At 55.4% G+C, this 15280-nt stretch overlaps 1 protein-coding gene across 1 annotated transcript; it reads right to left on the bottom strand.

Moving 5' to 3' along the window:
- Positions 1-256: 256 nt before the first annotated feature.
- SLC1A5 (solute carrier family 1 member 5) lies at positions 257-15039 on the bottom strand. The gene is made up of 8 exons (XM_003940272.4): positions 13854-15039; positions 10905-10947; positions 10511-10561; positions 8818-8984; positions 5288-5521; positions 3104-3298; positions 2867-3001; positions 257-1110 (listed from the first exon to the last, which is right to left on the bottom strand). Exons 1-8 carry the CDS (start codon positions 14420-14422, stop codon positions 873-875), a joined length of 1632 nt encoding a protein of 543 aa, XP_003940321.1. The 5' UTR covers positions 14423-15039; the 3' UTR covers positions 257-872.
- Positions 15040-15280: the final 241 nt, after the last annotated feature.

The raw sequence follows: 15280 nt of genomic DNA, 5'->3' as shown, positions 1-15280 counted from the left end.
CTGGTCTCGATCTACTGACCTTGTAATCCGCCCGCCTCGGCCTCCCAAAGTGCTGGGACTACAGGTGTGAGCCACTGCGCCCGGCCTTCATTTCTGAATGTTGCCGAGGCTTGTCTTGAACTCTACTGGCCTCTCACGATCTCAAAGTGCTGGGATTACAGGCATGAGCCCCCACGCCCAGCCCAGGGGTGTTTCTTGAGCAGATATTGTCATCATAGTGGCTACTGCTTTAAGTCAAATTCTGAAGAATACCTGATTAAATAGTTGACAATTTTATTGATAAAAACATGTCTTCTGGAGTGCCAGCAGTTATCTGTCCTCACTCTCTCGCCAGAGTCATTGGGAGTGTTTCTGTTATTGTGGAGGGAATAGGGGATCTGGGGACAGGGTGGGACTCCCCAGAGATGGGAGGTCACACAACACACCCCACAGATGTACACACACACACACTCACACTCACACACACACACACACACAACTACAGCCACCAAAATCACCAGCATGGGGTTGGAACATCCCCCCGGTTGGGGGCTAGAATTCCCCATGGTGACCTGTGACCTGCTCTCTCAGACACGGAAGGCCAGGCAGGTCATGGTGAGGAGGCAGTAGGTCATTATTTCTCCATCTTGCTATTACTTAGACTGGAGTTGGGGACAAGTGAGAACTAGGGGTTTTGGGGAGTAACCCTTGTGAACACATGTACTCCAGCAGCCAGGCATCCCAGATCTCCTGTGCTGGAGGGGGCCGGGGCCCCCGGCACCCCAGAGTGTGCAGGCAAGCCCCCAGAGCCTTAGTTCATCCGTTTATCCATTCCTCATAATCCAATGTCCAGTGCGCGCCCCCGGCAGGGCAGGGCAGGTCCCTCCCGGGGTTTACATGACCGATTCCTTCTCAGAGGCGGCCGTGGCATCCCCTGAGGGCCCCCGGTAGTGTTTGAGGAGGGGGTTCCCTTCTTCAGTGGGGGCCGGCAGTGGATTCAGGGGCAGCTCACTTTTCACTTGTATCAGCTCAGGCTCGGTGCTTCTCGACTGCGTGTGCTCCACGTAATTTTGGAGGAGTCCTGCCCCCAGAGCATCACCTTCTACATTCAGGACCGTACAGGACCGGTCCCTAAAGGGGTAGAAATGACAGCAGAGTAAGTGGGAGGGGATGAGGGGAGAGGGGGAGAGAGGAAGAGAGGGAGAAAGGGAGAGGGAGAGAAGGGGAGAGGGAGAGAGGGGGAGAGGGATGGAAAGGGCCTAAGAGCCTCCTGCCTCTCTCCCCCTGGAATCTAAAAAGAAAAAATTAAGAGTTGGAGTCAGCCTGGACAACATAGTGAGATCCCATCTCTAGATAGATTAAAAAAAAAAAAAAATGGCCGGGCGTGGCAGCTCATGCCTGTAATCCAAGCACTTTGGAGGCCAAGGCGGGCGGATTACCTGAGGTCGGGAGTTCAAGACCAGCCTGACCAACATAGTGAAACCCCACTTAAAAAAAAAAAAAATTAGCCAGGCATGATAGTGCATGCCTAGAGTCCCAGCTACTCAGGAGGCTGAGGCAGGAGGATCGCTTGAGCCCGGGAGGTGGAGGCTGCAATGATCACAACCATGATGATGTCACTTCACCCCAGCCTGGGCCACAGAGTGAGACTGTCTCAAAACAAAATTAAACTATAATTCACATACCATAAAATTAACATTTTAAAAGTGTCCATCTTGGTATTTTTTAGTATATTCAGACTTGTGCAACCATGGCCAATCATTAATCCCAGATTTTTTTTTTTTTTTTTTGACGGAGTCTCACTGTTGCCCAGGCTGGAGTACAGTAGCACAGTCTCGGCTCCCTGCAACCTCCGCCTCCTGGGTTCAAGCAATTCTCCTGCCCCAGCCTCCTGAGTAGCTGAGATCACAGGCGTACACCACCATGCTCGGCTAATTTTTTTTATTTTTAGTGGAGATGGGGTTTCACCATGTTGGTCAGGCTGGTCTCCAACTCCCAACCTCAAATGATCCACCCTCCTAGGCCTCCCAAAATGGTGGAATTACAGGCATGAGCCACTGTGCCTGGCTGCTTTCCAATCTTTATGCTCTTTTTTTTTTTTTTTTTTTTTTTTTTTTTTAAGAGACGGGGCCTCACCATGTTGCCCAGGCTGGAGTGCAGTGGCTATTCACAGCGCAGTGGCGAGATCCCACTACTGATCAGCACGGGAGTTTCCACCTGCTCCGTTTCCAACCTGGGCCGGTTCACCCCTCCTTAGGCAACCTGGTCCCCTGCTCCCAGGAGGTCACCATATTGATGCTGAACTTAGTGCAGACACCTGATCGGCATAGCGCACTACAGCCCAGAACTCCTGGACTCAAGCGATCCTCCAGCCTCAGCCTCCCGAGTAGCTGGGACTACAGGCATGTGCCACCACATCTGGTCCAATCTTTATACTCTCAACAGCTTAATCATGACAGCAAATAATTAATAATTACGTAGCAATCACTAATTATTGGGGGCCGCTCTAAGGGAGGTGTGTCTGTTATCTAATCCTTAGTGAGAGACCGTTCTTCCCGTTTTACAGATGGAGAAACTGAGACACAGGGAGATTAAGCATTCCCCGAGGTCATAACAGCGAATGGTGGCACCAGGATGTGAACCTGAGCAGTCTGGCCGAAGAGTCTGCTTTATTCACCACACAGACTCCCTACTTTTCTGACATTCCTCTTAGAGCCGCCAAGATGGCATTCCTTGCCCTCAGGAATGCTCAAGATTCCCATTTCCTCCAGAATTCCTTCCTTCCTTTCCTCCTCTTCTGTCCAGAGGCTCTAAGGACCCACAGTCACTCATCCTCTTTCCCAGGGGTACCCCTGGCCCCTGCCCCAGTCCCCAGACCCACACTCACACTAGCCAGTCCACAGCCAGGATCAAGGAGATATGGACGACCGGGAGGTTGACTGCTTCGAGGATGATGGCCAGAGTGAGGACACCTCCGGCGGGGATGCCCGCCGCCCCCACACTGGAAGCTGTGGCCGTGATTCTGAGGGAGAAGGTGGGAGGTTAGGCTGACGCCTCCGTTGTGGGAGAAGATGGGGGTCAGCTGGGGTCCGGGGGTCCCATCTGCTGCCTCCCTGGCACTCACAGGATGGTGATTATCTTTACGAAGTCCAAAGACTGCTGGCTGAGCTGCGCAATGAACACTGCGGCCACGCACTGGAAGAGCGCGGCACCGTCCATGTTGACAGTGGCTCCAATGGGCAGGATGAAGCGGCTAATGTGCTTGGCCACGCCGTTATTCTCCTCCACGCACTTCATCATCAGTGGCAGCGTGGCGGAACTGCAAGGGACAGGAGAGCCGAGTTAGGTCAACCGGCTGACAGGGGCTCAGTCCACCCTCCAGGTCCAGCCCAGGTAAAGCACTGCCCACCACACCCCAATCAGCCAAAGCTCCACCCATCCCTCCTGGTGGATCCCCACCACATCCTGCAAAGCCCTGTCACGCAACCAGCCAAAGACTGCCCACCCTCCAGGTCTGACCTGCACCACCCACCCAGATCCCGCCCACAGCACCTGCCCAGCCGAAGCCCCGCCCACCCAGATCCCGCCCACACCACCTGCCCAGCCAAAGCCCCGCCCACCCAGATCCCGCCCACACCACCTGCCCAGCCAAAGCCCCGCCCACACCACCTGCCCAGCCAAAGCCCCGCCCACCCAGATCCCGCCCACACCACCTGCCCAGCCAAAGCCCTGCCCACCTTCCCAGCCTGTCCTCTGGTCCAAGGCCCTCCCCTCTAACCTACACCCCCCTTTTTCTCCTGCAATGTCCAGGCTCTACCCCCAGCCCTCTCTTGCTGTATCTAAGCTCCTTTCCCACAAGCAGGCAGCACTAGGGAAACTCAATACCAGGATTACAAAATCTATGAGTCCTGGAACCCCTGGGAGAGTATAGACTGCTACCTCCCAAAATATCCACACAAGTCACACCTAAATTCTAATGTCTGGGTCCTGCTGGATCCAGACAATACACTAATAACACACTAAGAATTACTATTGTCTTGGAAGTTCGGGTTCTAAGGGAACGGGGCTCCAGAGACTAACGAAACTACCAGGAGAGAGGGTGGAAGGAGTTCCGAGGCTGGATCAGAGCAGAACTTAAGAGCCAGAACTTGGGCCGGGCGCGGTGGCTCAAGCCTGTAATCCCAGCACTTTGGGAGGCCGAGGCGGGTGGATCACGAGGTCGAGAGATCGAGACCATCCTGGTCAACATGGTGAAACCCCGTCTCTACTAAAAATACAAAAAAATTAGCTGGGCATGGTGGCGCGTGCCTGTAATCCCAGCTACTCAGGAGGCTGAGGCAGGAGAATTGCCTGAACCCAGGAGGCGGAGGTTGCGGTGAGCCGAGATCGCGCCATTGCACTCCAGCCTGGGTAACAAGAGCGAAACTCCGTCTCAAAAAAAAAAAAAAAAAAAAAAAAAAAAAAAAAGAGCCGGAACTCAAGAACCCAAGGGTCGGGCGCGGTGGCTCACGCCTGCAATCCCAGCACTTTGGGAGGCTGAGATGGGTGGATCACCGTGAGGCCAGGAGGTTTGAGACCAGCCTGGCCAACATGGCAAAACCCCATCTCTACTAAAAATGCAAAAATTAGCTGTAGTCCTAGCTACCTGAGAGGCTAAGGCATAGAATCACTTGAACCTGGGAGGCAGAGGTTGCAGTGAGCCAAGATCGTACCACTACACTCCAGCCTAGGCAACAGAGCCAGATTCCAATCGTTTAAAAAATAAAAAGAAAAGAAAAATAGCCAGGCGTGGTGGCTCACGCCTGTAATCTCAGCACTTTGGGAGGCTGAGGTGGGCAGATCACAAGGTCAGGAGATGAGACCATCCTGGCCAACATGGTGAAACCCTGTCTCTACCAAAATACAAAAATTAGCTGGGCATGGTGGCCTGCACCTGTAATCCCAGCTACTCAGGAGGCTGAGGCAGGAGAATTCCTTGAACCCAGGAGATGGAGGTTGCAGTGAGCCGAGATCATGTCATTGCACTCCAGCCTGGGCAATGAAGCAAGACTCCGTCTCAAAAAAAAAAAAAAAGAAAAAAAAAAAGAGTGCCCCCAGGTCCGTGAGGAGGAAGTATATGGAAGTGGGGAGTAAATCTCTAGGGCAATCGTTTCCTGTTTTTTTAAGGGTGGGGAGAAATCCAGGACCTCATGAGAATCTCCTAAATTATGGCCCCTGTACCCAGATCCAATGTCCCCGGCACAGGAAATTCCATCCACTCCTGCCCCTTAGCTCAGACATCCCGCCCTAGCGCACTCCAAGGCCATACCTGGAGGAGGTCCCAAAGGCAGTGGCCAGCGGCGTCACGATGCCCCACAGGAAGCGGTAGGGGTTTTTGCGGGTGAAGAGGAAGTAGATGAGGGGCAGTACCAGGAGCCCGTGGATGGCATGGCCCAGCAGGCAGCACAGGATGTACTTGCCAAGGCTGGCAAAGAGTAAACTCACGTCCTCCGTCTCCACGATCTTGCCGGCCACGAGGAACATGATGCCCACAGGGGCATACCTGATCAGTAACACAGGAGACAGCTTGTCGGCTCTGCCATGGGCCCAGTAGCCAGGCGTGAGGCTCAGGATCCTGCCCACATCTTCCCGCCTTCCTGAGGTCAAGAGAAGCCTCAGCAACGTGCGCTTCAGTGTGGGCACCACTCCCAGGCCTGGCCCCTGAAGCCCCTGTGCCAACATCATGTTCTTTCTCCCCTCAAAGATAGAACAGCCTGGAAGATAAAAGCCTCAGTGTGGCCACGCACAGTGGCTCACACCTGTAATCCCAGCACTTTGGGGGACCCAGGCGGGTGGATTACTTGAAGTCAGGAGATCAAGACCAGCCTGGCCAATGTGGTGAAACCCTGTCTCTACTAAAAATATAAAAATTAGCTGGGCGTGCTGGCACGCACCTGAAGTCCCAGCTACTCGGGAGGCTGAGGCAGGAGAATTGCTCAAACCCAAGAGGTGGAGGTTGCAGTGAGCCGAGATCACACCACTGTACTCCAGTCTGGTGAGACAGCAAGATTCTGTCTCAAAAAAAAAAAAAAAAAAAAGCAAGCCTCGGTGCTGCCATCACTATGTGAAGCAATAGTCACCAAATTTGGGCTTCACAAGAGCCAGAAAGAAATGTCCATCGATGTGCGCCATTCACGTACAGTTTACTACGGCAGCTAGCATGACTTGAAGCATGAACCAGCATGTTCTCTGCAGATGCTGAAAGATGAAAAGAGGCTGGGCACAGTGGCTCATGCCTATAATCCCAGCACTTTAGGAGGCCAAAGCAGGAGGATTACTTGAGATCACGAGTTCTCGAGACCAGCTTGGGCAACATAGCGAGACCCCATCTCTACAAAAAATAAAAATAGGCTGGGCACAGTGGCTCATGCCTGTAATCCCAGCATGTAGGGAGGCGGAGGCAGACAGATCACTTGAGCCCAGGAGTTCAAGACCAGCCTGGGGAACATGTCTCTCTCTCGCTCTATTTTTTTTCCTTTTTTTCCCCCACCCCGAGACGGAGTCTTGCTCTGTCGCCCAGGCTGGAGTGTAGTGGTACGATCTTGGCTCACTGCAACATCTGTCTCCCAGGTTCAGGCAATTCTCCTGCCTCAGCCTTGTGAGTAGCTGGGACTACAGGTGCCCACCACCACACCCAGCTAATTTTTGTATTTTTTTTTAGTAGTGATAGGGTTTCACAATGTTGGCCAAACTGGTCTTGAACTCCTGACCTCATGATCCACCCGCATTGGCCTCCGAAAGTGCTGAAATTACAGGTGTGAGCCGCCGCGCCCAGCCTAAAATACACATTTTAGAAAGGCCATGGCCCAGGTCTTAATAACAACTCCCAGGTATGAAGCATTTTTGTTTTTGTTTTTGTCTTTTGAGACGGAGTTTCGCTCTTGTTGCCCAGGCTGGAGTGCAATGGCGCGATCTCGGCTCACCGCAACCTCCGCCTCCTGGGTTCAGGCAATTCTCCTGCCTCAGCCTCCTGAGTAGCTGGGATGACAGGCACGTGCCACCATGCCCAGCTAATTTTCAGTATTTTTAGTAGAGACGGGGTTTCACCATGTTGACCAGGATGGTCTCGATCTCTTGACCTCGTGATCCACCCGCCTCGGCCTCCCAAAGTGCTGGGATTACAGGCTTGAGCCGCCGCGCCGGGCCTATGAAGCATTTTTGATGTGCTCTACCCTTCAACATGATACTGAATCTTCCCAGCAACCAACGCCCCCACCCTCCCCCCCACCAGCGAGGTCCTCTGAGTCATCTGCAGGTTACATAACACCCTCAGGAATGCTGGGAGGATGCAGTGAGACGCCGGCTGAGAGGAGCTGAAGCTTTTTACAGACAATAAGCGATCTATAAACTTCAGGTGGGGTTACTTTATCACCCTCTCCTGGCTTGAAGATCCCAGGGATGGCTCCAAGCCAAGAGGCCTCCCAATGTCACCTCCCCAGACTACTCAATCATCGAGCACCTGTCCACCATCGCTGACTAGTCACCTCCTTGGTCCCTTCTTGTAAGTCACAGAAAAAAAGGCATCGTTTCAGCCGGGCGCGGTGGCTCACGCCTGTAATTCCAGCATTTTGGGAGGCTGAGGCGAGCTTGATCACAAGGTCAAGAGATCCAGACCATCCTGGCCAACATGGTGAAACCGTCTCTAGTAAAAATAGAAAAATCGGCCGGGCGCGGTGGCTCAAGCCTGTAATCCCAGCACTTTGGGAGGCCGAGGCAGGTGGATCACGAGGTCGAGAGATCGAGACCATCCTGGTCAACATGGTGAAACCCCGTCTCTACTAAAAACACAAAAAACTAGCTGGGCATGGTGGCACGTGCCTGTAATCCCAGCTACTCAGGAGGCTGAGGCAGGAGAACTGCCCGAGCCCAGGAGGCGGAGGTTGCGATGAGCCGAGATCGCGCCATTGCACTCCAGCCTGGGTAACAAGAGCAAAACTCCGTCTCAAAAAAAAAAAAAATAGAAAAATTAGCTGAGCGCAGCGGCATGCGCCTGTAGTCCCAGCTACTCTGGAGGCTGAGGCAGGAGAATCACTTGAACCCAGGAGGCGGAGGTTGCAGTGAGCTGAGATTTTGCCACTGTACTCCAGCCTAGGTGACAGAGCAAGACTCGGTTCTCAAGAAGAAAAAAGAAATGCATAGTTTACCAGCCACTTGTGCAGAAAGGCAAGGCTAGATTCCCAGGTTCTGGCCAGTGGGAAGTGCCCAGAAGTTATACAAGCAAAACGCCCACTAAATATTAGCTATTAGGATTTACCGAAGGGATACGAGAAGCGGGGCACTGTCCTAATGCCTTCTGTGTACCGTATTTGCTTTTTGTTTTCTTTTTGAGAGAGTTTCCCTCTGTCGCCAAGGCTCCGGTGGAGTGGCACCATCTTTCGGTTCACTGCAACCTCTACCTCCCAGGCTTAAGCGATTCTTGTGCCTCAGCCTCTCAAGTAAGTGGGATTACAGGCACACACCACCACGCCCAGCTCATTTTTTTGTATTTTTAGTAGAGACGGGGTTTCGCCATGTTGGTGAGGCTGGTCTTGAACTCCAGACCTCAAGTGATCCACCTGCCTCCGCCTTCCAAAGTGCTATTCCCATTTTATAGATGAGGAAACGGAAGCAGAAGGGTAAATCACTTGCCCAAAATCACATACCCAGGGAATGGTCAATGCTGGATTTAAATGCGGACCATCTGGCTCCAAAGAGTGACTGGAGGGTGCCCAACCCCACACAGAATGCCACTTGCCTGCCTCCGGCAGCAGAGTGACTCTCCGGCCCCACCCATCCCCAGCCCCCTCTCCCACCACCTACCACATGATCCAGGACACCAGCACCATGGTGGCCTCGTTGAAGGAGTTGAAGAAGCGGATTAGCAGCTCCCCCTCAGGCCCCAGCTTCCGAAGTGCCACACCAAAGACAATGGCAAACACTACCAAGCCTAGGATGTTCATGCCTTCCACCTCCTCCCCCATGGGCACCTGTAGGCAAACAACGGATCGGGGTGGAAGGGACACTCAGTCTACTGTGCGGTCACTGAGGGCCTGTCTGGGACATCACTGGGACCCAGCAAGACAAGGCAGCCCTCGGGCCCCTTCCTCCCAAGGCTCCCAGTTCAGGTCCAGGGGACATAGTCCAGTCATCAGGGATGGCACAGAGTGGGTGGAGCTGGAATAAGAGAGCCCAGGGGAGTGTGGGAACTGAGAGAGGGCAGTACCAGCTTGGGGAGAAGGGGGCAGTAAGGGGGGACTTCCTGGAGGAGGGGGCATCTGAGCTGAGACCTGGAGGAGTGAACTAGGTAAAGAGGGGTGGTAGAAGGATCTCGAGAAAGGAAGCAGAATGTGCAACAGCCTAGAAATGAGTGCAACTTGCCGGGCGCGGTGGCTCAAGCCTGTAATCCCAGCACTTTGGGAGGCCGAGGCGGGTGGATCACGAGGTCGAGAGATCGAGACCACCCTGGTCAACATGGTGAAACCCCGTCTCTACTAAAAATACAAAAAAATCAGCTGGGCATGGTGGCGCGTGCCTGTAATCCCAGCTACTCAGGAGGCTGTGGCAGGAGAATTGCCTGAACCCAGGAGGCGGAGGTTGCGGTGAGCCGAGATCGCGCCATTGCACTCCAGCCTGGGTAACAAGAGCGAAACTCCGTCTCAAAAAAAAAAAAAAAAGAAATGAGTGCAACTTGGGCATTCAAAGAGCCATAATCTACTGTGGCTAGAGTAGAATGACTTGGGCTGAGGCTGGGCAGTTGGGTGAACTGGCAGGGGTTTGACCTCACAGGGACTCCTTGGTCACAGACTGTAGCAAGGAAACCGGACTTTCTCCTGAGGGCACTGGGGCACATGGCAGGGCTCTGGGTACTGGAGAGGTAAGGTCACATTTGTGTTTTGAAAAGCTCCTCAGGGCGGGAGCAATGCCTCACACCTGTAATCCCAGCACTTTGGGAGGCCGAGGTGGGCAGATCACTTGAGCCCAAGAGTTCAAGACCGGCCTGGGCAACATGGCGAAACTCAGTATCTATAAGATACAAAAATTAGCCAGCTGTGGTATAATCCCAGCAACTTGGGAGGCTGAGGTGGGAAGGATCCTTTGAGCCTGGGAGGTCGAGACTGCAGTGAGCTGGGATCATGCCACCGTACTCCAGCCTAAATGACGGCGCGAGATCTTGTCTCAGGGAAAAAAAAAAAAAAGACCCTCTGGCTGGCTGTCAGGTTGAGCAGGTTGAGGGCGGGTGGGAAGGGACAGGGAGGGAGCAACATGGAATGTAGGGGGGAGGCGTGTGGATAAAGGGAGAAAGAGAGACCTGGACCGGAAAGGAAGATCAGTGTGGGGCGGGCAAAGAGGGGACAAAGGAGGGACCGATCCAGCAGGCAGAAAACACAGACACTGGGGAAGGACCACAGAAAGCATCAGTCAAATCCCACAGCAAAGACTGAGGCAGAAAGAAAACCAAAACATTATAGCAATGGGCAAAAGGTAGAGCCCCCAGTGCCTCCCCGGCTCTCACCTTCACCAGGGTTCCGGTGGTATTTCTCTCCTTGTAGGAGGTAGTAGCGTACTGCAGAGGGGTTAGGAAGAGTCAGTGTCAAAATTCACCAGGGCCCCCCAACCCCTGCCCTTCCACATCCCTTCAGTGTGATTTCATCTGCTGTCACCCCCACGGAGGCAGGACGATCAGTACCCCCATTTTCCAGAGGTGGAAAACTGAGGCTTAGAGAGGTGAACACATTTGCCCTGGGTGACACAGCTAGAATTACAGCTCATGGGAGGCTCTAAGCCAGCGTTCTCATTGCACGCGCATCTTCCTAGGCATGAACCCAAAGTCAGGTGGTAAGGGCTCCCCCTGGCTGGCGTCTCTCCCTGTCCTCCCCCAGCCCATCAGGACACCCCTGAGGACTCACTGAGCGAAAGGCTGCCGAAACCAGGTTGGACGGGAAGATATTTCTGTGGAGACAGACGTACAGAGGGTTATTAGATACCCTGGGTGGAGGGCAGTGACGTCTGAGGGCTGGGTCTGTGTTTTAAGGCAGCAAGGGGAAGCTTTGGGGGCCCGTCTGCACCCAAACGCAGCCCCTGCTCATGCCTCAGCCAGGCAGGGTTGGAACTGAGCTTGCACCCCTTTGCGGGATGTGGGGAGTCACAGCCTGTACCCCTTTGCAGCCACCTTTAGCCCCAAGAGGCTAGCGTGCTAGCCATGAGGCATTATGGGCTGGGGGCGGGGTGAGGAATGCTGGCCTCCCACGGCAGGCCAGGGCAGGTCACCCCGGGGCCTCAGCTCCACCCCATGCAGCAAACTTAATACCTTGGACGGCTTGCATCAGCCACTTCCTCCAGAAGGGCTGGCCTCCAGTGGGCCGGCCTGCGGCTCTGAGGGTATGGGGGGGGATCTGGGTGTGTTGAGAGGCAGTATGGGGTGGTACTGGGGGGGACCGACAAAGGACGGCTCCACATCTCATGAATATGCATCTGTGTTTCTGTGTTCAAAAGGCTACTCCTACTCTGGTGTGACAGTGTCTGCCTTGAGATGAAAATAGTAGCTAAGGCCAAGGCACCCTGGCTCTTGCCTGGAATCCCAGCACTTCGGGAGGGCCAAGGCAGGCAGACTGCTTGAGCCAGGAGTCGAAGATCAAGCTGGGCACCACAGTGAAGCCGTGCCTCCACAGAAAGTATGAAAATTAGCCAGGCGTGGTGGCACATGCCTGTAGTTCCAGCTACTCTAGAGGCTGAGCTGGGAGGCTCACTTGAGCCGGAGGAGGTTGAGGCTGCTGTGAGCCAAGATCACGCCACTGCATTCCGGTTTGGGACAGAGTGAGACCCTGTCTCAAAAATGTATATAATAGCTAAGCCATCTGCAGCACCTACTGTGTGGCAAGCAGGCATTTTGGCCTGTGCTTTATACAAATTAACCCATTTCCTCCTCACGACAGCCTTGGGGACAAGCACTATGACCACATTTTACAGAAAAGGAAACAGGCCCAGAAGGGTAAAGAAAATTCCCTAGCTGGGAAGTGACAGAGCCGGGATTTGAACCCAGCCAGCTGGCTCCATAGCCCCAACCACTCCATTCTCCCTCACCAATGACCGGATGTCCAGCCAATGCCGTGTGTCCGTTTACAGTCTGTTACTGGGTTGCGGTGTGGGTTAGGGTTCAGACGTATGGGACAGTGTCCATGGACGGCCAGCCACACATCATGGTAGAGTAAAATAACACGAGTTTGGCCAGGTGCGGTGGCTCATGCCCACAATCCGGCACTTTGGGAGGTTGAGGTGGGCAGCTCACTTGCGGTCAGAAGTTCAAGACCAGCCTGGCCAACATGGCGAAACCCCATCTCTACTAAAAATACAAACATCATCCAGGCATGGTGGCACACCCCTTTAATCCCGGCTACTCAGAAGGCTGAGGGTTACTCAGAAGGTTGAGGCACAAGAATCATTTGAACCCAGGAGGCAGAGGCTGCAGTGAGCCAAGGTCATACCACTACACCCCAGCCTGAGTGACAGAGACTGTCTCAAAAAAAAAAAAAAAAAAAAAAGCCTGAGTGTATTGGTGTGTGGCCACACAGGGGTGTGTTTGAGTGTGTACTGTGTGCTCCTGAGCATGTGTTTAGGTGCTGGTGTGGCTGGTGGCTTCACCGAGGGGTGGTGCTCCAGGGGTCTCAGGACACAGTGAGCCCATGTACCTGGCCATGTGTTCATGAGGGTGTCCCAGCCTGAGCCGAGTGTCTGTGTCCAACTGTGTGTCATCTGGTTATAAGCCTGCGTGACCGCCAAGCGTGAGCTATAGCTGTTTTGGCACAGAAAGGAGGCCTGTTCTCATCAGCAGCCTCGGAGTGGGTGTGCCTGCCTGCAGGTCAGCCTGTACCACCCAGGCCAGGGCTGGGCCAGGACCCAGCTAATCTCCCCCCACCAGAAGGTGCTCCCAGGCTGCAACTCGGGACGCCAAGCCTGCAGCAGCCTCCCATCTCAGCCCGCACTGACGCCCAGAGGCTGGGGAAACCCTGTTCCCTGACTAATCATTTCCTCCCCCCAATTTCCAGGAAGTCCTTACCCTGGAGACACTGAATCAGCAAACTCTAAAGGCAAGGGCATGGGGGCCTCTGCCCACCCCCTTCCATGCCCTCCTCCAAGTCGGGGAGGCTATTCTTGGGGCACAGGGCAGAGTCCAGCAGAAAGAAAAGGATCTGCTCCCCTTTCTAACTGGTCCTCTTCTGGGCTGCCTGCTTGGGGGAGGGGTGGCCCAGACAGAGGAGGAAACAGGAGGGAAAGGCAGGGGTAGCAGGGCTGACCTAAAAGAAAAAGGGGAAGCCGCGGGGCCCCAGCTGAAGTGGGTGGGAAGCGGAGGTTGAGAACAGAACGTGGTTATGTCCCAGTGACACGTGGTGTGGGAGCGCCCGGGGCTGGAAGGAGGCCCCGGTGGGAGTTACTCACATCTCAGATCCTCCACGGGTTCTTTACCTAGGAATCCCAAACTCTCCAAATTCTATCTAGAAGCCCCATCTTGGGGCCCTTGACCACACAAAGATTCCTTCCCCAAAAGTTCCTCCCGGGGTCCCCTCCCCTCACAGTGTCTTTCGCCCCTAGGCAGACCCTATGTCTCCCCAAACCACTTTCTTCTCCCTCTATAAGACCGCGCTTATGTACCCAGGCCCCCGAATTTAGAAACCCCCTTCCCCGGGAGGCCAGACTCACACTCCCAAGGACTGGAGCTCCCCACAATATCGCGTCGAGTTTTCCTAATCCTCTAGAGGGGAAATCTCGGCCCTAGGGGCCCCAAAGCCCCGTCCTGTCTACGTGGCCACTCCCGCCATCCCTAGCACCCTTCCCCACCTCCTGGGTCAACGGGGTCTGACCTCGCAAGATCCAGGAACGAATCGAGCACTTCCTTGCTGGGGGCATTTTCGGCACTGCCGGTGGCTCCCACCGAGGCGTTGATGGCGGAGAAGGCGGCGCCCGGCTGCAGCGCCAGCGCCAAGCCCACTCCGAGCGCGGACGCCAGCAGCGTGGTGACCAGGAAAAAGAGCAGCGCCCAGCCGCCCAGGCGCCCGAGCGCGCTGGGGTCCAGGCTGGCGGCGCCGCTGATCAAGCTGCACACCACCAGCGGCAAGATGATCATCCGCAGCAGGCGCAGCAGCAGCTCGCCCGGGAAGACGAAGACGCCCAAGCGCTCCGGGCCCAGCGCCGCCGTGCCGCCGGCCCCCAACACTCCCAGCCCCAGCGCCACGCCGGCCACCACGGCCGCCACCGTCAGCAGCACCAGCAGGTTGGCTCGAAGGCAGCGCCGCACCTTGTCCCGGGAACCGCAGCAGCCGCCTGCTGCCCCGCCTTGGTCCTCGATGGAGACCAGCTCCCGGCCTCCGTTGCCGGTGGGCTCCGCAGCTGCGAGCCCCTTGGAGTCTCCACGAGGAGGTTCCGCCACCATGATGGGACGCACCGGGGTTTCTTAGCGCCTGGAAGCTGGCTGGGAGCGCCTGGGCTCCTTCCCAGGACCCGACGTTCCTAGGATTGAGAGTTGAGTAACAGCCCCTGGAGACTGGAACTTTTCAGGGTTCCTTAGAATTGTGAGTTCGAGTCGGAGTATCTGAAGTTCCCCAGGCTGGGCGCTGGGGCTCCTCTGCTCTGCCGCGTGTGCCAGGTGCCCGAAAGCTGGGAGTTCGGAGCGCCTGGGTTCCTTGGCCCTGGGAGCTGGGAATACAAGTTTCTTTGGCTGGGAGGTGGGGCCCTTGGCTACAGGAGGTTGAATGCGCCCAGATGGCGGAGGTCTGCAGGAGGCTGGGTTCTGGAGACGCAGATCCGGGACGCCTGGATCCGGGGGGCGGGGATCCCGGGTGCCTGGGTCTAGGACACCGAGGGCTGGGACGCCAGGATCTGGGGGCCGGGAAGTGGAGCTGCGGGGCCAGGGTACCCAGGCTCTTAGGTCTGGAGGGTGGGATGAGGGCCCCTAAGTACGGAAAGCGGTGGTCCGGTGTCCGGGAGTAGCGGCTACCAGGCCCGAGAAAACACCCCAAGGCGTGCCGCCTGGCTCTGAGCCGGTTTGGCGGAAGCTGCCAGGATTAAGGGTATAGGGCGGGGTTTGAGAAGGCGGGGACGAACTGCCGGGCGCTGATTGGCTGCAGAGAGTTGGGGGCCTGGGCGTGTAGGGGCGGGGCTGATACCCGAGAAGGGCCAGGTTACCCCTAAAAGGCCAAATAACAACGCCCAGAGGCCGGTTTACGCCGTAATCCCAACACTTTGGGAGGCCGAGGAGAGTGGAGCACCTGAAGTCGGGAGTTCGAGACCA

Source organism: Saimiri boliviensis, chromosome 14 (genome assembly GCF_048565385.1).
Source record: "Saimiri boliviensis isolate mSaiBol1 chromosome 14, mSaiBol1.pri, whole genome shotgun sequence".
Classification (NCBI taxonomy): Eukaryota; Metazoa; Chordata; class Mammalia; order Primates; family Cebidae; genus Saimiri; species Saimiri boliviensis.
Note: the sequence above shows the minus strand (reverse complement) of the source record. Positions and strands in the feature narration are given on the sequence as shown.